The sequence below is a fragment of the Crocodylus siamensis genome, chromosome 1 (assembly GCF_052110815.1).
Source record: "Crocodylus siamensis isolate JL-2025a chromosome 1, ASM5211081v1, whole genome shotgun sequence".
NCBI classification, from domain to species: domain Eukaryota; kingdom Metazoa; phylum Chordata; order Crocodylia; family Crocodylidae; genus Crocodylus; species Crocodylus siamensis.
Genome location: NC_143395.1, coordinates 32,988,881 through 33,016,400, shown reverse-complemented (window position 1 = coordinate 33,016,400; position 27,520 = coordinate 32,988,881). Strand labels below are relative to the sequence as shown.

General features: G+C 39.3%; 2 protein-coding genes across 15 annotated transcripts in view; one reads left to right on the top strand and one right to left on the bottom strand.

The window, feature by feature from the left end:
• The window catches only part of LOC149872700 (uncharacterized), a 77,472-nt gene extending 54,386 nt beyond the window's left edge, over window positions 1-23,086 (top strand). For 2 of the 3 annotated variants that reach the window (XR_016440285.1, XM_090032919.1), the window contains 3 exons: window positions 11,966-12,093; window positions 17,879-17,916; window positions 19,429-23,086. Coding sequence is in view for 2 of the 3 variants with exons in the window: in XM_090032919.1 (XP_089889045.1) it covers window positions 11,966-12,093; window positions 17,879-17,916; window positions 19,429-19,445 (183 nt within the window). In the remaining variant the exon portion in view is untranslated. Of the gene's footprint in view, window positions 1-11,965; window positions 12,094-17,878 lie in introns of all 3 variants that reach the window. The other variant, XM_090032910.1, reaches the window with a different exon arrangement.
• The window catches only part of MYT1L (myelin transcription factor 1 like), a 476,122-nt gene that overhangs the window by 38,323 nt on the left and 410,279 nt on the right, over window positions 1-27,520 (bottom strand). For all 12 annotated transcript variants that reach the window (XM_090032827.1, XM_090032818.1, XM_090032800.1 and 9 more), the window contains 2 exons: window positions 9,831-9,893; window positions 1,119-1,202 (listed from right to left, as the gene is read on the bottom strand). In XM_090032827.1, the coding sequence (XP_089888953.1) occupies window positions 1,119-1,202; window positions 9,831-9,893 (147 nt within the window). The remainder of the gene's footprint in view (window positions 1-1,118; window positions 1,203-9,830; window positions 9,894-27,520) is intronic.

Sequence of the window (27,520 nt, the reverse complement as noted above, 5' to 3'; positions counted from 1 at the left end):
GGTGGTCATCAGGTGCACAGTCTTTCTCATAATTTGTTTCCAAATATATAAAGGACCCTGCATATTTTTAAGAAGATATTTAATGACCAATGTTAATAGGGGTAGCTTTCAATATTAACTATTTAAGAAACTGAATTTACTATTCAGTGTGTTGCTGTTGGAGTATGTTTTATAATTTAGGAAACTGAAGCAATCAGTTTCATACTCTTGTTATCCTGCTGTCAAACAAGGCTGCAATATTTGGAATCTAATCCTGGAAGGTGCTGAAAAGTCTCAAAGGGAGCTGAGATCACTGTACCTTGCAGAGAAACACAGGCCAACATATTCACACTTGCCTAAAGTTATGCTGAACTTTTGGCAGAGGTAATATCTTTTATTAGACCAACTAAATAGTTGCAAAAATTTTGTTTTTATTTCTTGACTAAAGTTAGGCACTTGCTTTCATTTCTAGGCACCTAAACTATAAGGTTTGATTTTCAGATGTAATCATGCACGCTGTTTCTTTCTTTTTCCCATTAAATACTTGTTCTGTATCATCATAGTTGGCCTACAGTATTTTCTTACTCTTAAAAAAGAGAATGATGAGGTTTGGGGAGGCAGGTGTTTAAGTGCTTTTTGCGTTTTACATTAAAAGAAGTATTCAGAGGGTCAGATCTTCCCTCAGTATGAACCAACACAGCTCCTCTGACTCATAGACTAGTCACTGAACTCAATGGAGCTACTCTGCAGTGGCATAACTAGGGTGGATGACCAAGGCAGCTGCCCCAGGCTCCGACTTGTGTGTGTAGGAGGGAGTGGGGATGGGGCAGAAAAATATGGCTGCTACTGCAACCAGGCAAACACACAATTGGCATAGCACCAACTGGAAATCATTGCTCCAAGTAGCAGCTGTGCCTTGTGCTCTGGCCATATCATGACACCTTTCTTATTCTGATTTATAGTGGAGAATCATATACTAGAGTACCATGATTGAAAACAACTAAACATAGGTCATGTGCTTCGGCGTACCTTTCTTCTTGAATTACTGTGACAAATACAACAAAGTTCAAGGTAAAAAAAGTAGATGTACCTGATCTCATAAAACACATAAAGGCCATTTGGACTAAATTTGTACTTACCTAATTGGCTCTTGATCTTCTTTGTCTTCCTTGCTTTGTGCTATCCTGATTCCACTTTTCTTTGCTCGTGGACAACCTGAAAGACTGAATGAAGATAATATTTTACAGCATAATTCCTTATTTTTTTATAATTTTAACAAGGGGATCTATAAAGGTGTATTCTTTCCACATGAAATACTAGCAGGCTAGATTCTGCTTTTTTGTTTTCAATAGTATTAGCTCAGGTAATTTAAAGAGTAGAGATAGCTGGCAATATATAACCACAAGGGGAATCCAAGTATCTATGTTTGTGATAGCAGGCTGAGACTTGGAGTATTTTGCAGGCTACACACAGAAAGCCCTTGAGGAGACAGATAAAATAGGTATTACAGTCTGTGTCTGATGATCCCTCCAGCTGACACAGCAGTAGAAGACTTCAAAAATAGTAGGATCCACAGTTTTATGACCAGAAAGATAGTACATTTGTTCTGGTTGTGAAAGAAGGAAAATAAAATGAAAAAAACAGGAAGGATCTTTAGATCTCTTGAACAGGGCTAACTGAAATCACTGTCATTCGAAGTTTTTTAGTGCAGGGGTGGCCAACCTGTGCCATGGGTGCCACAAGTAGCATGGGCAACCTCTGTGTGTGGCATGCAGCAGGCTGGGGAGGGGACAAGTAGTACAATGATAGGTATGGCAGAGAGCAGAAAGCAGAGCATGGAACAAAGTGGAGCAGCAGCTTGTGCTGATAACATAGGGTGGGGAGCAGAAAGCTGAGCAGCAGACCAGATAAGGGAAAATGATTGGAGTGGCACTTGGGGAAGTATTCCAAGTTCACAAAGGAAAGGTGAAAATCTAATATAGACATCGCTAGTTAGCTGGTAAAACTAGCATTTATTAGACACTAAAATGTGCTCAGCACTGTACCAGATGCAAAGGATTTCTCTGACTGCAGACTGCATAAGTTATTTTTTCTATATAAGGTAATGTGAAAATTAATAGATTTTACTTGCACCTATGCTGAAAAAGTCTGGGAACACCACAATAACTATTCAAAGAGTTGAAAATTATTTTTATGTATATTGGAGACAACTTTATACATCCAAAACTGACACTGAATCTTAAATTTAAATGTTTTTCAACTTAAGTATATGGATATGAAAGGAGATATTAACTGAAGAGACAGACAAGTATCTAAACACCTTTGAAAGTTAGGACATGAGAGACAAATATTGCTACAAGTGCAAACAGACACAAAGCCAAGAAGAGTATTAAATGGTCTATTTTCATCAGAGTGAAAAGTTAAGAGTGGAATTCCTCAAGGTTCCATCCTAGGCCATGTGTTTTTTATATAATATAGGTATTAAAAAATTATAATTATAATTATAAAATTCTTAAAAATGGAGGCAAGTGATAAGGCAGCAAAATCTGCAGATAATAGAAATGTTATGTGAGTCTGTAGTGGACTGTGAGGAACTTGAGACCTAAACAAGCTAGGGCAAAGAGCAACAGAACTGCAAATGAAATTCTGAATTAATAAATACTAGGTAAATTATATTAGAGGTAAAAAAATAGTTTACACTTTACATGGTTCCAATTTAACTGCATCAGCTCAAGAAAAGGACCTACCCCTCATGATTGATAGCTCAGTGAAGACCTCTATTCAGTGTGCAACTGTGGTCAAAGACATCTAAAAGGTCGTTAGATTATATAAGGAATGGAATGGTAACAAAGCATAAGAACACAATGACTTTATCCATCTCATTGACAATACTGTTTGCAGTACTTGTCAGCCTGTTGCAAAAAAGCAAGGGGATGATAAAAGAAGCAAGGTAAGAATAACCAGAGACCTGAAAAAATGAGCAAAAACTGAAAAGATTCGGAATATTTACCTTAGAAGGGAGATGATTAAGAAAGGTTTGTCCACATGAACAACAACGGGAACAATTACATTAAAAGGTGAACATTTTAAAACCAATAAAGGCAAATACTTTTCTACAAAATGTAGATTAAGCTGTATAACTCATTGCCCATCACTGAGACCTCCACAAAGATTCCAGGAGGTATTAATAATTGATAACAAGAATATTCAAAAGTAGAATTGGTGCTAACAAAACTTGTAAGGAAGGGATATATAAGTCTCGTGCTTCCAGGGTTAAGCAAATGTCTAATCCTTCATAGAAAGAGAACTAGTACAGTTGTACCATCCCAAATCAATCTTCTAGGATCCTTACACCTTCCTCTGAAGTACTTCACTCCCTTGAAGTATCTTGTGCTAACCATGTTGGTCCTGGGGCCAGTTTTGTTCAATATCTTCATTGACAATCTGGAACATGAGATGGATTGCATCCTCAACAAATCTGCGGATGGCACCAAGCTGGGAGGACTAGTAGATATGCTGGAGGGTAGGACTAGGATTCAGAGTGGCCAAAAAAATCTCATGAGGTTCAACAAAGACAAGTGCAAAGTCCTGGACTTAGGACAGAAGAAGCCCATGCACCACTACAGGGTTGGGACCTGTTGAAGGTTACACTCATATTCAGAAGCTGAATATGAGTCAAGTGTGCCTTTGTTGCCAAGAAGGCTAACAGCATACTGGGCTGCATTAGTAGAAGCATTGACAGCAGATCGAGGGAGGTGATTATTCCTCTCTATTCTGCACTGGTGAGGCCACATCTGGAGTGTTGTGTCCAGTTTTCGGCCCCGCACTACAGAAAGGATGTGGACAAATTGAAGAGAGTCCAGCAGAGGGCAACAAAGATGGTTAGGGGGCTGGGGCATGTGACTTATAAGGAGAGGCTGAGGGAGCTAGTCTTATTTATTCTTTAGAAGAGAAAACTGAGGTGGGGATTTGATAGCAGCCTTCAATTCCCTGAAGGGTGGTTCCAAAGAGGACGGTACTGGACTGTTTTCAGTGGTGGCAGATGACAGAACAAGGAGCAATGGTCTCAAGTTGCAGAAAGGGAAGTTTAGGTTGGATATTAGGAAAAACTTTCTCACTAGAAGGGTGGTGAAGCACTACTTAGAGAGGTGGAGGAATCTCCATCCCTGGACGTTTTTAAGGCCTGGCTTGACAAAGCCCTGGCTGGAATGATCTAGTTGGGGATGGTCCTGCTTTAAGCAGGGCCTTCAAGTAGGTGACTTCCTGAGGTCCCTTCTAACCCCAATTTTCTATGATTCTTGTTCAGAAGTGTGATACTGAACCAGATGGACCTTGGGTCTGATCCAGTATGGCACTTCCTTTATTCCTATAACTATATTTTCAACAGGATGGATCTATGTTTTGATTTTCATGGAAATTTTCATTTCACGAAAAAGCCATTTTCTACCTGAAATGTACCATGTTTCGACTATCCTGTATTTTCCTAAGTTTTAGCAGCATGTATCAATAACACCGTATCATTTTAATCAATTCCAAATTCTGCTCTTTGAGGTAAAGCTACTGTTTCTCTGCTGAGTTCAACTTCAAGACTTAGAGCAGAGTTTCACCTGAAGTTCAGCTTGGGGGTTTCTTTTGTTTTGTTTGGGGTTTTTTATTATCTTTCATGGTGATTATATAGTGTTAATATTTACTATGCTTTCTGCAGTAAAATGCAGTGACTACTAGCATGTAGGTTCCATACTGATGAGTATTGCTTATACATAGTAATCCTTCATATTACTTGGCTACTGTAAATCAGACTACTATTTTTCTTATAAATGAAAGTTCTGAATTTCAAACTTGTGTGTAGTAGAACAAGCAACCTGTAATGACAACGTAATTCATCACATGCATACATAGCATCATTGTTATTGCATTTGAAAGCTAGACTGCTAGCAGAATTTCCTAGTGAAGTAATATTGTGGTTACTGGCTAGCCCTGGGTGCATCTACATGTGATGCTATGTCACCGGAGCAATATGCTACGGTGACATAGCATCGACAGGCACAAACTGTGATGCCGCAGATATAGTGCCATAGCAAGGCGCTCCCTCAATATAGCACAATGCTACGGCAATGTAGCAGCTAGAAATAACCATGTGCCACCACCGTACAAAAGGAAGTACTAAATGACAGATCAGTAGCAACAGCACCATAGGGGCATGTGTAGATGCGGCTAGTGATATTTACACATAGACTTTATCACAATATCAAACTAAAGAAAAAATGCCCCGATGAATGATTTACCTCTTTCTTCATAAGCAATCAGTTTAATTATCACACATTTATTGGTGTGTTTGTGCATTATCTTACTATAATAGGATTTTTAAAACTTGAATCATGATTTATTAGCAAATGCAAGACAGGTTCCTTAGTACATTTCAGACACAATTCTGGAGGTCTGTTGGCTTTTTTTTAAACAGCCAGTTCCTTAAGAAAACACTTGTCAAATATGAGCCTTTGTTTTAGCTTTTTACTGAATTGCAACTAACAGCTATTACAGAGTAAATATATTTATTTCATTTTTTTATGACAGACTAATTCCTTATAATTTAAGACAAATGATGACAGGCCACGTTCAGCCCTTAACTATGCAAGTATAACTTCAACTTCTTGAATTGCCTGATTAACTAAAATGGAATTGCACATGATTATACCAGGGCTAAATTTCGGCTCATGTACTCATGGGCTTAATATTCAGCAGACATTTTAAATACGAATCATGCCCAGACATTTTGACAGACAGTTAGACCATTGTACATTCAGATATTTGGAAGAGTTTTTTTAAAGTTTTATCAAGTTTAAAGAAAAATGTTACTTTAACCTAGATTTAAAGGGATTACAATAATACATATTTTCAGGGAGGGATGTAAAAATGCTAGGCAGACTGGAAGTCCGCCACACATAACAATTCTTAAAAGTTTAGGTTATCGGTTCATTATTTCTTTCATCAATATACACTGACTATGCACTTGTATATATTTTAGTAGCCATCCTGCCAGATCTCACAGGCTAAGTAATGTTGGAACAACTCAGCACATAGACTTGATATGTCTGGGGAAAATCAGTAGGTTTGGGGATTCAGTAGGCAGAACTCTTTCCAGTGCTTCTTTTTGGTGCTGAAAACATGGCTTTCTAGAGGAGGTGAAATCAGAGTCATTTTGAGCCTTGTGGTCACTAAAACCCAGTGACCCAGACAAATAAAAGATGTATTTACATACACACACATATACAAACACCTATTTTACAAACACCTATTTTACTTCCTGGCATATGCAGGGTATGCAACAAAACAAAGGAAACCATGATCTAAACCAGTCTCCCTGATCTAAATTAGAAAAACATGATTGGTCAAATACACAAAGGATTGGATTAATCTGAGTAGCACTGTAAAACATGCATTCCCTCCACCCCATTCATAACATAATGCATTGAATTACCACATAAAACTCCATATTAATGCTAGAAAGCACAGGAGTAACTGCTGAGACACAATAAGGAACATGAGAATTCCCAGTTGTATTCTAAAACTCTGGATTGTCCCACCACAGATGCACCATAAAGTGTGAGATTATTCCCAGACAATGGTCAAATCCCAGAGGAGCAGATGTTTTATATTATTAATGCCTGTTTGTATAGTATAGATGATTAACACCAGTGGAGTCTGTTTAAAAGAGATTCAAATTAGTGTTCCTGCTGGAAGAACCAGGAGAACAAAATAGAGGCATAAATGCACTAAAATGAGCGTGGGAGGGAAGAATCAGCTAAGGGCAGTTGAGATACTGAAAATCTGATGCATTTTTCCTGGACCGCCCATTTATCAATCAACTGATCCCTAATTCTTCACAGAGCAAGGATTGCCTACAGGAGCAGAGACATGGAATGGATATAAACCGAGAACACAAGAACAAAACTCTTTTACAAACATGCTGCCCTCAGGACAAACCCAAGAATCTGGGTGCCTTATGTTAAAGACCATTTTTAAAAAGTTGGGCTGTGGCCTCAGCCTTTTTTTTCTACATTATCTGCTAGGATTGTTTGATGCGCACAGGGAAACAGACTGCCTTATCTGAGTGAGCTGAACAGCCTGTACCCTCCCCTACATGCCAGGGAGGTAGGAGGGGGCTGGTCCACCTATCTGATATTTTAACTCTTGGCTCTGTCTGCATTGAGTCCTGCGTGACACACAAATTTAATAAATTTATCATTGATCAATCTATAAAAAAGATGTCTTGGGTAGCAAGGGCATAGAGATACTGTACAGAGGGACGTCATGCCTATACCCCTATCTCTTACTATGCAAGTCCTGAATAGTAAAACAACTGTTTATAAGAGAATATGTTCACCCAGGACTACTGAAGTAGACTTACAATAGTTTAAATAGGACACAGATGCCACAGAAATGCACACAGGGGGCATGTCTACATGAGATGTTTACTGTGGAGTAGACTAATTAGCTTTTCATGAAATGTCTCGGTGTCTACATGTGCAGAGCTATTAGGCTGGAGTGGTAGTACCTGTAAATATAAGTACTATCCTGCTGCAGAGTTTTTTACTCCAGCTCTTCTGCAGGAGGTTGAGATGGGTAAAAGCAGTCCTGGGCTGGCAGGCTGACCCCTCCTCTGGGGCCCCTGCTCTGACCCAACTTAGTGTGCTGTGGTCCTGGGCACATGTGTAAATTCAGCACCTGGGAGCAAAAATCTCTGGCATGATAAGCATCAAAGTTTATTGTGTCACATTAATATGTATGTGTAGACCTACCCAGGGTAATTATACATTTTCTGCACATCACACAGTGGAGCTATGCACTAACTCACGACTGCCCAGTGTATCAGTGGGATAGGAGATGGAGTATGTCTTTTTGGAAACCCAGTGGCCACAAATAGCTCTGGAAAATGTCCTCAAGGATCATTTTCCATATTTTCAGGATTGAAATATGTCACAGATGAGGGGCAGGGATGTCCTTCATCTCACTTGCTGGTTTGGTGCATTTCATTTGCCCAAAATCTCTCCCTAGTTTCCTAGTTTCTTTCAAGATTACGAATTCCTTGGGTTTTCTCAGGCTGCTTAGATTACTTTTAAGACTGGCCATAAGACTATAGATCTCATTTGTACCATGTTATGAATCTATGTTTCTGCTTGGTACTGAAGTAGCAGATGCAACAAGTTTGGGCATTGCTTTAGCAAAACACCTTAATTTTTTTATTGGCTGTTGATAAGATCTAGACTCCTAAGTGATATAGGAGACTAGGTATTGTAAATGTGTCTAAATATAGAGATAAGGATTTTGGAAACATCTAAGCTTTTAAATCTGGCCTGGCTTGAGCATTTTTGGGCACCTACATACTTTTAAAACTCTGGCTCTAAATCACTCATGAAAATGGAAAAAATCCTAGATTGCTTAGGTGATATTAACATTTTTACACCATGTCTTTTTCAAGGTAATTCTTAGTTTCAAATTTAATTGGGCTTTAAAGGAAAACTTATTTGTCATTTATAGTGGGCTCCAAGGTGTGGCAGGTTCCTTAATGTTGGTTCTTTATTTATGTTTCAATTTTCTTTCTTAGACCAGTCTTACACTGTTGAATCTATTGCCTGCAGCTGAGTTCCCAGTGATAGATCTTTGTAACCGAGAAGACAATCAAGCCCAACTCTAATGAGAGCAGGAAGCTTGTGTTACTTGACAGAGCTTGCATTCCACTACTCCTTTTAAGCAGTGGAATCATTGCAATGTAAAGCAGCTGTTTTCCCTTATACTTTTTATGTAGATGCATGGGGTAAACTACTCAGCATTTACCACTCCATGTTTATTGTAGTACCCTCATAGCTCCTCTTATGTGAATTAGAAGATACTATGGTTACCACTTATACTTCAACCATTGCAACTTTTCTTACTACCTGATGTAAATACCAGTAGTTTAATTGGACAAATTAAGATTTTCCCTTCTCTCCCAGGTCCTTTTCTCATTTTGCTTAAAGCATCTTTAAGTCTACGATGTGATGCTGCTGCAAAACAAGACAAGCTTCGTTGTTATATGTAGTAACAGGAGTGGTGTCTGAAAGACATGGGAGGTAATTATTCTGCCCTATTCAATACTGGTGAGAAGTCAGCTGGAGTACTGTGCTGGGCACTGCATTTTAAAGAAAGATATGGATAAATTGGTGAGAGTCTACCAGCAAGAAGGATGATAAAGTGATTTAGAAAATATGATCGATGAGATTGTCTGGAAAAGGGAAGACTGAGTGGGGCCATGCTAATAGTCATCTGATATGTAAAAATCATAAAGATGATGATCAATTGCTGCCCATTTGAACTGGGGACAGGATGGAAAGAAATCAGCTTAATTTGGAGAAAATGAGATTTAGGATAGACATTAGCAAAATCTGGCTGACTGGTTGAGGAGCAAGGTGGGGCGTCTTCTTTAATTCTCCTTCTGTTTAAGAAAAGATTAGATAAGTCTTTGTCTAGGATGGTCGAAGTATACCTGATCCTGCCTCAGTGCACACCACACATGCAAGATGGAGCAGTTCCTACTCTCTCCTAGATAAAAGCTTATCCAGCCTCTTGCAAACCTCCAGTAAAGGAGCTTCCCCAACCTCCCTAGGCATCTTGTTTCACTGTCCTACTGTATGGACAGGAAGGACATTTTATTTTCTCATATTTATTTTAAATTTGCTTTGCCACAGTTCAGCCCCATTGCTTCTTGCCCTACCCTCTTCAGCAAAAAGAAGAAGAGTGGTTTTCCCTTTTTACATGATAGACACCGCCTGATATTTTTATATTGAACAACCCGTAAGAATTTCTTTACATACCTTCGATGTGAAGCATAATTTCCAGTAATGTGTCCAGAGCCATCACAACCGGGGGTGGGACACCTAAAATAAATATATAAGTGTGTATATAAATAGGGTAATTTATTTCAAAGAAACAACCAAAGACTTCAGTGTCCATCAGAAAACGTCACTGATTTGGATGCTGTTTCTACAGGTGCCAACCTGGGAAACCCCAGATACGACTCTGGTCACATCTTAATCCCAAACCAGAGGCCAGAAATGCCTGCTATATTCAGAAGCAGAAAGCAGAAGCTTTCCGGGTCCTCTCCCCTCTGGAAGCAGTAGGTGCGTGAGGGCTTTTCCAAGGCTGAGCAGCAGCAGCCTGAAGCCACCTCATCACAGGCGCTGGATATGGTCAGTGTCCAAACCCATACACCCTCTGTTGAACGTTTAGAGACTGAGATAATGGCAGTATTACATCTTAGGCATCCTGTCTCCAGCTGCCTTTGCTGCTCTAAGTCTGCCACACACAACACTATCAGGTAGGCAGCGCCACTCAGATACCACTTGACCTCTTTGGACTAGAGAAAAAAAGCCTCTGAGAGGCAAGGTAGGAAACATGCAGAGAAAAAATAAAGACTGCCCTCTTGTGGCAAAACTTCAGCCTAAAAGTAACGTGGATGCAAATCCAACCACTGAGAAACAGCGAACTGGACAAAAGAGCCGTTGCTTTAATTACATGCTGCAGAATTTTGAATAGTCATAGTTAATTAGGGGAAAAAAACCCACGGTACTTTATTTTCTACATAGAGGAGACAGGTGTGAATGATCAGGAATAAATTAAAATGTTAATGAAAACAAGCAGCGGGTGTTTGAACTTCTGAAGTAGGCCTCAAAAAAGCTAAGGTGTCTTAGTTCCTTCAATTAGTCAAAAGGAAAAAAAAGGAAGAGAGGTGAAACTACTTTATGTACTACGTCATGTACAAATCAGACAAACCCTACACATTTCCTAGTTAAAATATGCTTACGTGAGCTTTCTGGAGGACGGGTGGGGTGTAACACTCAAGCTCCTGAAGCTCCTGCGTGTGTGAAGACCTGATTTAACGTAAATTACTGATCTCCCTGGGTTAAGCTTTTGCTTAATGCAGGCTTTACGTAAGTGAACTCTTGCTTCACAGCCGTTTCTGGGGAGATCTTTGTCAAATCAGGGGTCCAAGTAATTAGGAGCTCTCATACCCTTGAAGGGTATTCTTTTACCCTTGAAGGCTGAACTTTAAGATTTTGTTCAGCTCATTATAACCTTCTACTCTTGTGGAGCTTCACAGGCTCCAAGCCTCAGACCCAATTAGTGTAACCCGAGGGACAAAAATTCAACCAGAGTCTCTATTAATTGTAATTTTAGATGTGCTGTTTTACCTGGTGGTGAGATCAGGTGAGGGGCACCATACATACACCAGTGTATTGCTATTTTCTTGATATTTTCCCATGTATACCTCGGTACGTTTAATATCTTGTTCAGCCACAAAATTCCTGACACCTTAGGCAAGTCATTTAATTTGTATGCCCCAATGTCACACTTGAACGGAGTATTCCTTTTCCCTTCTTTCTTATACCTTTCTCTCTATATAACTGTTTCAGATTGGTATGTTACATCGCCCAGCAGGTAATGACCCTGATCTGGATTAGGGCTGGAGACATTATTGTGATACAGAGAATAACCAAATAATAATGAAGATAATGTTATTCAGATGCAATATTCAAGTTTATTTATCTCTTCACCTAAATTCTGGGTGAGGCTGAACTTGGGTATCTCTATTAAAGTTCAGAGCAATGTTCAGATACAAATAAGTGCATAATCTGGTCTCAAATACACAGCGAATAAGTTTTTCATTCACTATATACACAGTTTGCATATTTTCCCTTTGCCCTGCACCAGATGCAGATGACTAACACACACGTCCTGGGAGGCTTAATTAAGTCTTATAGATTGGACATTATCAATTAAACATTAAGTAGTTAATGCATGGTTAAAATGGTGCTTTTTGAGTGCTTCAATTTAAAATATTTAGATTTTTAAAAGTGCTTTGACATCTGCAAATGGAAAATTGCTATGTAAGACCTAAGCATTAAAATTAATGTTTTATAGTGTCTTTTTTCCCCCTCTTTTTCCTTAGGTATCCGGAACACTACTAATGTCAGTTCCCATTCACATTAAGGTCAGTTACTTCATTGGGATCTGGATCAGGCCTCTCATCATGTCATACCAGAGGAGATGGAGCAAAGGACCTTTATTATCCCATCAGTAAGCAAAGCATCCCTGAACTTTGGCTCTCAGTGGACCTTTCCTTCAAGTGTAGGTACAGACATTCAGGGACGTTAGAGGTAGGTTAGATTAAATTAAAAAAGACCACCCAATCTAAGGTAAGTCAGGATGCGAGGGCTGGTAGGGGACTATGGGGGAACTGGGGAAGCGAGGAGGCTGTAGGGGGAGAGACTGGTAGAACTGGGGGGGCACCAGGGTCTGTGGGGGGGATTGGAGGGGATCAGGGGAGCCTGTAGGGAGTATAAGGGGCAAGTGGTGTCCTCAGGAGAGGGATTGGGGGAAAGCAGGGTCCACAGGGGTGCTGGAGGGTTGGGGTGGGGGGGGAATGGCGTCTGAGGAAGGGAAGGTGGGAGACTCAGGGAGACAATCTGGGTCCATGGGGGGAAGTGGGGGAATGGGGAGGCTGGTATGGTTCACTAAGGGAGCTTGGGGGATCAGAGGGTCAAGCAAGGTCCACAGGGGGTTAGTGGGGTGCAGAAGGGATTTGTGGGATCAGGGGGACTAGCAGGGGTTTGGGGGGAATGGGAGGGCTATTTTTAGACCCCCTGACTCCCCCCACCCCCAGATGAACAACTCCCCCAGTGACCCAAACCCCCCACCCCCATCCTGCCCAATGTCTCCCTCCACCCTGACTTACTTCCTGAACTCCCGGCACTGGGGAATGCTGATAAAACCAACACTGGGAGCAGCTTGTGGGATGGGGGTTTGGCGGGCCTTGGGGAGGCTGGCTGGTCCATGGGGTTAAATATAGCTCAGTGTCAGGGTAGCAGGTAGGAAAAGCCCATACCCAGGGCTAGAGCCAGTGGCTGGGCTTTTCCAGCCCTGGGGCTGCTCTGGGAACTGTGCAGAAGTTCAGAGTTCAGTTAGATCAGTCTCAATGGACCTAAACTGTTAGATTACCTTGGAGGTACACTTAACTTAAACTAGGTCAGCCATTTTTAGACTGGTTTAAACTTCTTGAACTTCTGTACAGTTTGAACTTAGATTAACCTAACTAAGGATCTAAGTGTGAGGTCCCTAAGGGTGGCCATTTGTAATTCAACCTAAACTCCCACTAAGCTTCCCAAATATCTGTATGCACCCTGAGTGACCACTAGAAAGAAAAGATTTAGCAGATTCCCCCAGTAGACCCTGTTTGTAACACATATAGTTCCTTTTCTTTTCAAACAAAGAGACTTGCAGAGTTTGGAAGTCATAATTTCCACAGAAACTCTGAAAGGAGTTTCCTTCATCTTCCCACAGGGCATCTCCACCCTACCTCCCTACCTACTAGGGTAACTTGAGTCAGTTCTTTGCCAACCTCTAAACTCTTATTTCAGTTAAAGAGTGGCTTTTTTCAGAAGAATTGCAATTTATTCCCAAACAAAATCAGTCCTAATCATAACTGAAATAAGGGAGTCCACACTGGGGTACACACTATTTAAAACAATGTAAACTACCTTTTGTTAAAGCCGTGCAACTCTCTCATGCAGGCAAGGCTTTTAAAAAGAACTTTCATGTGCTAATTTCTGGGCTATGCTACTTGTTTAGTTATAAATTTATATTGGCCTCAATGTGTTGTGTTATTATTTTACATCCCATATAAATTATATAGCTAGATATAAATCCTCAGTGTCATCAAAGTCACGAGCCCAGATTTTCAGAATATATGGACATGCAAATGCTTGCATATTCAATTTTCAAGCCCTGATATCAGAACATATCAATGTTTGAGCTGGTCAGCTATGCATGCATAGATTAATGCTGAAAATTGTGAGCACAGGGGTTTGCACGTGCAAATACACGAGGCAATTTTAGTGATAAACCTTTGAAAATCAAACTCAGAACAAGTGGAAAAAGGAACATACACTTTGCCATGGGTAGTTAACAAAATGAATATAATTTGACAGGTGCAGAAACTGATTTTTAGCTTTCAAAATGACTTTAGCAAAGGAGCTTTTTCATTTTTCTCAACAGCAAAGAGGTTAAGGGACTCTAAAGCCTAACAATGATCTCGGAAGGCCATCCCTGTTAACCACTTCACTACTAAATAGCATACTGGATACATCCAGCAAATGAGCTTGTCCAGTGGGGCTGAACATACCTAGAGCATCTTGATGTCCCATTCATTTAACTGGATGTTCCAAAGAAAACTGCTGCCAGAGCACATGCACGTTCCAGCAGCAGTGAAGGCAGCTAAACAACAAGCTGTGACAGCTGGATTCAGTATTGGTTTTGGACTCAGAAGAACCATGCAAAACAAACAAACAACAAACAAACAAACAAACAAAAAGTGACTAGTGCCAACTCAGCAGACTAAAAAGAATAAAATAATTTGAACATGCATTTCCAGGCTTTTCTCTAGGTCTAGGGGATTTTTTTCTTTTTAATATACATCCTCACTTGTGGGTATTTATTTAGGATCTTACACAAAAGTAAGACAGACCAGAAAGAGTTCCTCGCCCCTTCAGCTCCCACCCTGTACTAAGTCTTATGAATTAGGACGACTCCTATTTTGAAGATGAAGGTACAAAATAGAAAGGCTTCCCCCTCCCTGCAAGCTCTGAAACAATAAATTACAGAATATGTTGCCAACGTACTCACTTCACAATATTGTTTTCTCTTAGAGAGTTTGCTACAAAAAGGTAAAGGCTGATGACACAAGGAAAAATGGGAATGTCTCGCTTCTAGTCAGCTCATTTATCTGTAAAGCTGTATTCATTTATATATTAAAAAACACTCAAACAATAATCATGAAACTACTCAGATAGGCCCAGATTTAGCATCAACTGAACTACATGTGCTTAGAGTTAAGAACATACTTACAACTTTTTACAAACTAGGGTTGATAATTTTTCCCTTTATGAATCAAACCTTATTTTTACTAGGAAAAAAAGATGTTTTCTTGAGTTTCACATGAGTTGGCAGATTTGTATACTGTCTAGGCTGTAAACTTTTGGGGGCTTGGTAGCACTCTGTGGGTACTTCACAAATCAATAAATAGTTAAGAAAAAAGATAATATTATAGACCATTCTCCTTATGGAAATTCTGTTTATGACAATTCTGTTTATGGCAAAGTCCTCATCTGCTGCAGTTCATTTTTGTCTTAGGAAATTCACTTCCCTGGAGCTGAAATTCACATAGGCCATATAAAAACCCTCAGCTAGCAGCCCCTTTTTAATCATTGCCAGTCTAGTCTGGACTTCAACAGCTGTGTACAGCTACAAAACAGTTCATAATCCATCATCGGTATCCATCTCATCCAAGCTAAGAACTGCACCTGTCTCTGTGTTTATACAGCACTCACCACAAAGCAGATCCGAACCTCATTGCAACCTTTAGTGCTACTACAAAGATAAACAAATCAACACAGGGTTTCAAAGCATATCAGAATATCTAACATCTATGTGTTACATTTTTAGGCCAGGTATAGATAAAAACTATTATGGAAAGACCCTTTTGAATTTAATGGGACTAAGCCATCTGGGGCCTTGTTGCACAATAATGTTAGGTAGTTCCTGGAACTCTTAACTCCTGGATTGGCCACACGTTAACATCTGAAACTAATTTTAAGCATGCTTCTAGGCAGCCTAAAGGTATGCCACTCCAGGGCAGGTTGTCCCTGATTCATGTTACTCAGTTTCTGTTCTATCAATTTGTGGTCACTCCGCACAGATGAGCTGCCCCCGTAGCAATTCTCCAGCGTCCCAGGATGCAGTGTCCCCTCCCCAACCCTCGTGTCCTATGTGGAGCAACTTTCCACCCCTTGAACTCTACTGCTCCAGGGGCAGTTCTGGCACCAAGCAAACCTCCCCTCCTGCCCCCAGAGGTGTGACCCTCCCACACCACAGGAACAGCCTGCAAAGCACATGCTTGCTAGCTAGGTCACAGGGCACAGATGGGTCCAGGAGTGGGGTTTTGGAGGAGGTGGGGTGAGAGAGGTACAGGATAGGAGGCTGCAGCATGTCCTCATGAGCTGGGGCTTGTTTCCCAGTTTCCCAAAAGCTCCTTACCTCACTGCTCCCACTTCCCAGCCAAAAGCATGACCAGCATCCCCCATACATCAAACTCAAATCCCAACTTATTAAAACATGAGACCTTTAATTTACTTATTCTTGATTTCTTTTAAAATTCTTTTTGTTTTTATTTCTTTTTATTTTATCCCTCTGTGACTAACTTCCTTCATCAAACCACCCATTACCCCATCCCCATTTCCTTTCCACCACCCGTATCATTACCCAGCTCCATCCCATTAACTCTCCAGCTTCCAGCTTCATTATCTCATCCCATCCCATCCACTCATAACCATCTCTCACACCTCTCCACCTACAGGATGGATAGAAGGAAGCCTGTCCTAGCTCACCAGTCCTGTAGTAACAACTCATAGCTCCTGGTCAGGTCCCTGGGCATCAGCCCTCTAGTGGCAAGTCACAGTTGTGCAGGTAGGGGACAGTCAGAGAAGGTTTTTAGTCTTATTTAGCCTTAAGGTGTGACTATTCCAAACATCTGAGCAACTTAAAGTGCAATATGTAACAAGGCCCTTGATTGTACAGGACTTTTTAAGACTACATTACAAAGGCTAATAAAATTGTACCTTTCTTATAGGAGTTATTTTTGTTTTTGTTTTTTTGATCATGATGACAGTTTCTAAAATAAAGAGGTGATCTTTTTTTAAAACATATAGAATAGTCAAAAATTGGAAAAAAATTACTTTTTATTCAGTTTTTGGGACTAACATACTTGTCCTCAAAGTACTCATGTTTTGAGATATTGCCTTATTTTGATCAGTCACCAAGAGTTGGAATGAACAGGTTGGGCTGTCAAGGCAAATACAATAAAACTTTGCATTCCCATCTTTTATCTGAGGATGTGAAAGTGCTTTGCAAACATTGCTGTAACAGCATTCTTGTGATAAAAGAAGTATTACTTGAATTTTGTAGAGGAAGAAACTGGGGCATAGAGACATTAAATGATGGGCAGGTCACACAAAAAAGTCTGATGACATGCTGGGATTAGAACCAGTCAATTTTCTTTACAGACCTGAAGACTGCAACCATAAAATCATTTTCCTCTGAAACAATAAATTGCTTCATTAACAAAGTTAGGAATTTAAAGCAGCCTGGAGGTCCTACTGATACTTCTTTTGTAGTTCACTGAATGGAATTTAGAGGGGATACTTTGGCAAGGAAAGGGAGGAGAGAGAGGGAGAAAGAAAAAAGAAGGTAGACCTGTTGAGTAAAGAAATACTATTTACTGTAAGGTATAGATTTTGTGTGTTTTGGTGTCTATATGAATTTCAGTATGTATCAAAATCAGTATATTAACAGCCCTTGACATAGTAGTCTTCTATTTAACTTCCAAACGAGATAAAATAGAAATGGCAGCAGAATAAGCTTCACTCCTTTGCCCTTCCCATGCACTTCTGCACTGACCTGGAGGGAGCATTTCTGGGTTGAGAATACAGTCGTTTTCTGTGCTATTCCTTCCTTGGCTTTTTGCTAAGATTGCCAACAACACTGTTCACAACAATTGTGGTGGTCATCATCATAATGTAAATTGCCTCTTCAGGAAGAATTAGACTGAAACCTAAATTCATTTTATTTACAGCATTGAATAATGACCAGAGGTAACAACTTTTAGTCATTTCTGAACTATTGCTGAAATACAACCTGAAAGGAAAAGCTATAACTCTAAATCTTAGTATTTGAGCAGGTGTCTTGGTAGGTTATCAGTCTCAAATATAAGTATGTAACACAGAAGATAATTCTGGGTTTTTCCCTACAGAAATGTAAGAAGAAGGACTGCTCTCTGCTGTAATTCCAGTAGGTACACAGACATTTTGCCCTCTCCTCTTCCCTTTTACATTTATTTTCAGTTTTCTTACTATAGTTCACTTAAATTTGGGCTTTGGGTACTCCTTGATTCCTAAAGAGTCAGGCCTTTAGTTCTTAAACCATGTAAAACTCTCTCAGTTGGATTCCTACAAGCAGCACACCTTATCTGTGAAGCTGTTCTGTTAGGGATGGATTTATTTTCTCATCTTTTATCCCTCCCATTCCTGTTTCTGCTCTGCCATTCCTTCTACTTTTTATTTTACCCTTTTCACCTCCCCTCTTCTTTTCCTCACCTGATGTTTCTTTTCTTTCATTTCCCTTCTGACCTCTTTCCTCTTCCTTCATATACCTAGACTCTCATCTTTGTCCCCATTGTCTGTTTCTCTCTCCCGCGCCTCTGCATAGCTCCTTGCTCATTTTTCTCCTCTGCTACTCCTATAAGCACAGTGTTACTCCCTGATCCTTCTCCTTGCCTCATGCTCACTTGGTGTCCCTTCTCCATTCATCTCTCTTCTACTGTTCCTGTCATTCTTGCTTACCTCATCTAAGAGCTTTTATTTGTATTCCATCCCTTCTTTTTGCCTTCTCAGGCTCTCTTATCTCCCTGCACTATATAACTCTTCCTCCTTTCACCATTCATTTTTCTCTCTCCAGCATCCCCTCTTTCATTGTACTTGTCCCTCAACCTGTTCTCCCAGCTTATGTTATTTCATCTTCTGCCATCTCTGTTGGTGGTCCACCGCACTTAGCTGAAGTGACTCGGCCAAGCAAAGCAACCCCTGCATTAGAACAGGAAATGTTGAATCACTATGATGTCCCTGTATTGTAATTAATGTTCTTGACTATCAAGATTCACAGAGTGCGATTTTGAAAAGCACTTGGCACTCCCTCCATCAAACTCCCACAATGGGACTTTTTTGCTTCAATGGGAGTAGAGTTAGGCCAGTGCTAAGCTCATTTGAACATACGCTCTGTGGTATAAGTATCTAGATAAAGGAGAGTTGAGTGGAGCTTTATCTCCTGCTTACATATTCTAGTATCTGCAAATACACCTTCATAAGCAGATACCAATTAAATCCTAATTAATGTCACAGGACCATAAGATTAAAATAAAAAATGAGTTAATGCTAAATTTTCATGCTGTTTTTGGAGGGTCCAACCAAAATAGTGAAGAGTATTCAACATATATATTAGTTTTAGGAAATGTTTTAAATATTTGTTTTCTCCTGTGAGAAAGGGCCCCTGCACTTCTTCCTTCACTGAGCACTACAGACATGAAAGTCCTATGGCATGCAAGTCTTAATGAAGGCACGGATGCAGAATATATTCTGGGATATCTGAATTTAATACACACAAAAGAAAAAGCCCTTGGAGAAAAGTATGAGAGGCAGGCTACCTAAAATCACAGGAGATTAACAGGGAGAGGCTACCCAAAAAAGCATTTTGCTGGTGGAATCTGAGTGAACAAACAGTTGGAAAAATCCTGTCTTTGTCTTTTAGATGCTGAGGACTCTTGACATGGGAACCAGTAAAATTCCATTGATTATGGGCAAGCCATTTGTGGGACACATGCCCAAAGTGGGAAAAAAAACAATCCTGCAAAGGAGAGCAGGAGAGGTGCATGCAGGTCAGAGAAGGAAGTAAGTGTGCAGTGGAAGGCTATGCTACTAGCACTACACCGTTATTTCAGCCTCTCTAGGTGTAGTGGAAGCTATATCAGGTCTATGGAGGTAGTCTAACTTTAAAACTGAGATAATTTTAGAGACTTTTTCTGTCCCTGTCTCTGCTTCCATAAATTCTCAACAACTGAATGCTTCAAAATTGGAGAGGGCTGCCTGCATTTTCTTCTTCTCAAGTGAAATGTAATTCATCATATGCCTTTTCTTTGCACATATACTCTGTACTTCAGCTCCAAAGCTATAAATATTACACTCTCACTAAGCTTCTATGTTTGTGGGGGTGAAAAAGAATGGGATATATATTATTAAATTAAATTCAAGCCTTTCTCTTATAAGCTGGTTATGTTTTACAGTCTCTCTGCACTTGCACACACAGATACCTATGTGGTTTTTAAATTAACTATATTGATTCAGAATACTAGTACTAGGCATTCAGTCACCACCATGGCATGCTCATTGTGCCAGCAAACCCGGATTTTTTACCACACTAGCATCAAGTGTCCTGGTGCTCTGCCCACTGTTAGCACTGAGGTATATCCAGATATATCGAGGTTGTGTTGCTTAATAGGCTAGTAGCCAAAGACATGGCATGCTTCAAATATGAAAAAGCATGACCTGCAGAGTGCCCCACTCATAGAAGATGCCAACACTCCTTATTCTGGGAGTAGCATTGGCCAGTTGCAGATCTCCCCCACCAGAGAAGATTCACTGACATTAGGAGAGGAATAAGTCTCAATACACACAAGCTCAAAAGTTCATTTCTGAAATCCTAAGGGCCTGGTTAATGTTTAATATTTACAGTAAAGGAAATGGGGTTGTCCATACTTGAAAGCTACTATGGATTCAAGGAGGCTGGGATTTTAAATCATAATAGCACTTCCTGGATAACAGTGTATGTGCACACACTTCTCCCCCCAAAAAGTATGTCTTGGTCTGTTTAGCTTATTCTATGTTCACAGTTAACTAAACTAATACATAGCATCTTCAAACAGACACCACTAAACTTTCATGGACTTTTGCTGCCAATCAGCCATTCCATGTCAGGACTGATCCAAGCAGAAGAACCACAGGGAGATCTCTCACTTGAGAGATCTCATTTCCTGGAAGTGAAAGTGGGTCAGAGAGAAGCAATTCCATGACGATAGCAGGAGATGCAGTAGGCAGTGTTTGTGATTTCATTAGCGTATACAACAATGTAAGATTTTTCAAAAGCGTTTAACATTGGCCTGCCTTTGCTGCCATTGATGTCAATTTTACTACTGATTTGAATGAAAGAAAAATCAGACAAATACTGAGTGCTGTAAAAATCCCATTCTAGTCTAGGTTTTGGGCAGGGGTGGGGAGCTTATTAATAAAGACTGATGTGAAAGACCTGTAACCTGCTCCTTGCCCTGCACAATCTTGAAATTATCGGCTAGCTGCAGCATAATTCTTGAACTGCTATTTCTGAATGTGCTGCTGCTATTTGCTTTACTGTCAGTTCCCTGCTCTTTTGCTCCTTTGTACTTTATAACCCTTCCCTGCAGAAACAAATATAAAAGTGAGGCTCTGAATGTGCTTGCTGAGAGCTTCCTAGGAGCTGCTGAGTACACTGTATCCAAGGGAATTTAAAGCAATCAGTATGTCCCAGGAAAGACTCACTAGTCTGAAGGACCAAACTCCTCCTAGGAGCAATTTAAAGGCAGAGGTAAAAAATATCACAACTTATATTTAATTGGTGGTGTGACCAATCCATCAAAAATTTTGGAAGAGAATTGGGGAACAAAGAGTGGGAGACATAGGACTTGCTGAACTTAGCTATTTAGCATTTGTCTCTTTTGTTTACAATGGTCACTGTGTGCAAATCTCTTAACTATTTAAAATTATACGAAACAAATTGATCAAAGGAACTGTGCCAACTGCATCGAACAGAACTGGAGTGTAAAGAGAAAACAGCTACAAAAACATGTCACTTAAGAACGGCATATTCTATTTCTATTTGCAAGATGGGGCCAAAGACTCAAGCTGGAGTATGTTTGACCTTTACTTAAGTGTTCTATCTCCAATGAAACCACAGCCATAAATGAATGGGATTGTGAATGCCACTTAGTCACACTAAGAGGTTTTTTTACTAGCAGAAGGTGAACTACAAAATAATCAAGAAAATGTAATCACAATGATAGAAAATGTAGTAGGGCTGAATTGCTGCCTTTGTATATTAATACCTTTTCTTTTAGCCCATGCTTTAGCAAAGCTACTGAGAAAACCAACTAGTTTGGTTAGTCTTTACCAAAGAGTAAATTTACTCAAAGAGTAAATATTAATTTATTAATTAATAAAAATACTTAGCCTAACTAAACCTTAAAATAACTACTGGGCTTTGCGTTCTATATGCACAGCAACCTCCCTGCGCTGATCTGCAACCTTGAGAGGTGCCACTGTACCACATGGTTACAAAATTGGATAGATTTTTGATCTTTTTCCTCATATTTGTCTCTTTGATTGAAAGGATTTGTCATGTGGTCAAAGGGGCAGGTTGGCAGCTGGAAGATGAGGTCTGAGAGAAGCTCTTTAAGGCTCCCTAGATAGCAGAAGCAGCAGCAATGCTCTCTATTTCTGGGGTGAAGTGTCATTAGCAAGGGAGAGAAAAACTGCTTGTTTTCATTTTATGAAAACAAATGACCTTTTTCCTGGACTCCTACATACTACCAAGTTACAGAAACTTATGAAGGCTTGAGCCTGATTTAAAAAATAATTAATAAAAATGTTCAGCATAAATTATATCACATTGAGAAGGGCAGGTTATTCTAGTGAAAACTATGGCGAAACAAAAGAAGACCTGTTTTTGGCCAAATATTCCAAAACATTATTGAGACATTTGGAAACTGATGTTCAGAGAGGTTGAACCCCATAACTCCCTTTGACTTTAATAAGTCCTCAGCATGAACAGAAATACTGAGCCCCCACACATTTTCAGTGAATATAATGGGACCCCCCCACATTCATTCACCAAGTCTGGGTAATAATGTCAGCGTCCTGGAATGTGTATGAATAGCACTTTGAAAACATATAGTGTTAGTTTTTGCTGTGTAATTCACTGCACTGACTGCCTTTTCCTTGAGGTAAACTGGGGCAAAAACCTTTAATTCCATGTTCTGCTAAGAGCAAGGATAGTTTTCAGAAACAGCTTTGTAGAGTAGTAGGAATGGCAAAGGTTATAACTAGGGATAAATGGCTGTGAGACAGAATATGTATGATATAGAAAACATCTTTCTATACTCTAGACATTATACTATGTTGGGAAAGGAGACAAAAGAGGAAACACTGACATGTTAACATACCTTCATGTCACAGAGCACTTGTCACTGTAGAAGGAAAAAAGACCTGACAAAGAGACTGTAACAATTTTGCCTTATGTATTGTTTGCAAAAGCTGTTGTTTTTCTGATGTTTTTAAAAATGCGTTTTATTTTAAAAAATCATTTGGTGTTTTCCTATGATTGTAATAAATTGCTCTCCAATAACTATTCACTAGCCTGAATTCAAAGTGAATGATTACATTAACGTACAAGGTGTTTTTCTCTTTCCAGATCAGCTAATATTAACCTTAACATTCTGTTTTACTTACCATTCCAATTCACATTCTGTATTTGTTTAAAAATCACTGTTTTAGCTATTTCAGATATTCCTAACTTAATAGAATTCAGGTTAATTGGAAGATATGAACACAGCTGAAAATATGGTTTTTAAATTCAAAGAAATATTTTTTCTGTTTCAACTACCATGAAGGATGAAAGCTTTACATATGATACAGTGTTGGGTGGGGAAAGGACCCCTTATTAATACATAAGTATATAAGGGGTGTGCATCAGGATCTGGGAGAACACCTGTTCACCAGAGTGTCCAAAGGGATGACAACAAGGTCCAATGGTCACAAACTCCTACAAGACCGTTTTAGGTTGGACATAAGGAAAAACTTCTTTACTGTCCAACTCCCCATAAGTAGTGTAAGCACCTGCTCTGGACACTTTTAAGAAACATTTGGATGCTTATCTTGCTGGAATCCTTTGACCCCAGCTGACTTCCTGTCCCATGGGCAAGGGGCTGGACCTGATGATCTTATGAGGTCCTTTCCAGCCCTAACGTCTATGAAATCTATGAAAAAAAATTAGTCTTCTGTTCACCATATACACCCTGAGGGGCCTTAGCTGAAGTCCAGTTTGTGTATTCATAGTCAGAGAAAATGTCAAGGTCAAGGTCTGTATGGTACATGGTTACAGAGAGGGTATAGGCAGGAAGCAGTACACTGAATTCCAACTGCTTTGAATAAATGGTCCATCTTTACATGGTCCATTTCTGTGGGTTATGCCTCCAGGACATAAACGAATCCAAAAGAATCATCATTAGAAAATATCAGACCTCTATATTATTACAAAAAATCAATTTGTGAATACAAGTTGTTTCCATTAAAAAAAAAAACTGGGCTAAATAAGTTATTCGCAATATCCACTTTACTCCTATATGACAAGTATTTTCATTAATGTGAATAGATTTTAAAAAGTAAAGGTTTTTTCCCAATGGTAATAACACTGTCACTATCATAAAACAAAAGCTTTTTACTTTAAGGTAATATACAATTGGTTTGTTATAAATAACTCCAAATGGTATGTTTAGAAATGAATATTTAAGACAAATCAGTTTGGTTTGTGGTACATTAACATTTATGAGAATTTTAACAGAAGTTGCAGTAATGGACCTGAAACTTATTAATTTCGTGGTCTAAACTGGGAACAATCCCACTGGAGTCAATAAAGTTAACTCTTTGTAAAATTAGTGAAATGGACTAAGAATCTAGCTCAGTAAAGTTAAAAAAAATAACTCTATTGAAATTATTCAGGAAAGATGATTTAAAATTATAACTCTTTTATACATGTAAGTTGTACTCACTTGTTGGGCACAAGGTTTGACACATTAAATAGAGGTCAGGCAAATTATTTGCTTAAATTACAGATACTAGTAATCTAATTTTACCTTATAAAACAGCAGGTAATACTGTTTTATTAAAGAAGTCCTTTTATTCCCTAAAACATCTACTGCTTCTCCCAGATCCTAGCTATAACAATGCTATTTTCCTTTGTAGATAAAAAACTATCTTGTAAAATGGCTTTTGTCAAGATTACTCTCTGCAAATACTGCTCTTGAATATCTACACTCAGTTCATATGAGCTGAAGGAACAGAACCTGGCCCCATGATATAATCTTTTTTCCAGAAAAAATAAGACAACAGTCCCAGCAGTTTGTTTAGAAGATAAATCCATAAGTGATTTTAATACTTATTGCATTTATTTTCATTCATTACATCATTTTCATTCCATTTTTAATTCTTTTCATAATTTGTTCATGACTTTTTCACAAAAAGAAAAAAAAAGATCATAGAACAATTCTGTGCCCACAAACCAGGAAGTTTTAATTTAAGATTGAAAACTGATCTGGATCTGGCAGTATATTTATGGATACTCAGAAGTTCAAGTGCCACATTTTGGTTTAGGTTTATTTCTCCTAATGGGTAACCTAGTTGCTTGAATGCAATTTCCAATTCTTAGTTAAAAAAAGAGTAATGAGCAGGTTTTTAATGCTCGAGATCTAATATCAACTTAAGATAATGTGTTCAGATTTCTACTAAAATTTAGATTTTGAAATAAATATAGAAAAATCAGGGGGATTTAAATCTGCAACATCCTCAGTTCAACAGCCAATAGGACTTTATTGACACTCCACTTATTTTTTTAGGTGGTATCAGTTTTATTAAGAGAAATATAAGATAGTGAGACAGGTAAAGTGAGGTTTGCGATTTCTAATATTTATCCTCTTTTAAAAATGATCTCTGTGTGAATTAGTGCTACAGAATGTTTCAAAACAGCCTGCCCTACAGAATTGAGTTCACCCTGTATCCAAAAAATTGGGCATAGGAAGGGATGGAAGTCTCCCTATTTCACACCCCTATAGTAGAAGGGCTTTTTAGAATCTAATTGCTTATTTCTGAAAACAATATTTCTGAACTGCTTGTAAACTCGTACAGAATTCCTGAGACTGCAGACAACTGAAATAATAGATCAGCGAGATGTCAACTCCCCTCCTTCATCTCAATGTGGTAATAACTAAATACTGAGGCTGACTTTTTAAATGTCAGTACTCTTGATCAATGGTCAGCAATCTTTTAAGGCTGTGGGTTAGATTGACTCAGTACAGGTCAGAGGTAGGGCCATGATGGCCAGTCACTAAGACACAGCTGCCATTGCCACTTTTCTCTGCCACTGGCATGGGGAAAACACCCACCCTTGCCATATTTCTCTGTGCCAGCATGGGGAAAGTATCTGTTGCTGCCACTTTCCCTCCTGCTGCTATTGCTTCTCTCTGAACCTCACAGGGAAAGCTCCACTGTCCAATGTCACCAAACCCTCATGTCCTTTGGCTGTATCTGTCCTGCAGGCTATAGGGTGACAACCCCCGCTCTTGACCATCATTACTGGTAACTTTAGCAGATACATGCAGGTAATATATACATATGTACATACCTACACACACACACATGCACACACACATAATATACTTGGATCTAATGTACTGAGATTGTAAACTTTGGAAAGGCAGGAACTTTTTTTCGCCACATATTTATATGCCAGCAATACAGCAGTCTCAGCCTATGAGCAAGGCTCCTATGTAGTACTGTAATGCAAACAAATAATGATAGTAGCCTGGTTAGCCTACAATCTTGCATTGCTTCTGTTTCCCACCCAGATTCATAAATGTCTAACTCCCCTACACAGCAGACAAGCATTCTACCTTCCTTGCTAAAATTTTTCTGATGCAATTATATATTATATTATTATATAATACCAAGGGCACATGTGCACTTCACTGCTGAGTTGACTAATTAGCTCCACAGTAAAGTGCCATAGTTTATATATATGCTGGTATTAGGGCACAGTAAATTAATTAACTTGGCTGCAGGATAGTACTGTCTGGGATAGTAATATCCTACAGCAGAGTAATTTATTGCTACTCTGCATGTGTAGATGGTGACGGGCTGGCTGGGACATGAGGGTGCTAAAGTGTGGAGGCTGCCTGCTGCCTAGCTTCACATTTTAGCACCCCTGGGCCCTAGCCAGCTCCTCTGCCACCTAATGCTGCCACTTGGGGTCCAGGGCTGCTTTGCCCTGACTCAAGGTGCTGTGGTCCTAGGTGCTTGCATAGATGCTGCACCTGTGAGTGGCTGACTCCAGCGTGACCTGTGTCAGAGTTTATCTTGTCACCTTAATGGCATGTGTCGATGCACCTACTAAGGATTAATAATATGGAAAAGTATACAATAAAATGACTAGTAAAATAATAACGTGATTAATGTCTCAGGGATTTTATTTTCATAATGGGTTATTTAAGAAAAAAAAAAGTCCCTTGTATCTTAAATTTAAATGGTGTTGCCATGGGACTTCATGTATGCTGAATTTCCCCTATGGGCTTTGTTTACAAAATTATAACCACCTCACAAGAGCATTCATAGGCATTTGGGTGTGGCACAATCAGTTACGATCACACTGCAGAAGTGAGATGCTCCGAATAAAACTTGTAAAAAAATAAAAAAACACAATGTTGAATAGAACTGGAGGAAAAAAGTGATGTGGATGACAAGCCATAGCTCTTTTATAAAAGTCAATGACTATACAAAGCAAATTTCTGCAACATATTTGTTGAAAATAAATAAGAATGAATTTGCACACAGAAACTGGGGATGAGTACAAAGTAAGCATAGTCAGTAGGTGTATCTACACATTCATTAATGAACTTTTCCTAATACACATTAAATTTAGTACCTCTGGGTGCCTATACATGAGTGTGGAGACTGCTTCATGCGCTATAAATACAGCACGTTGGAGC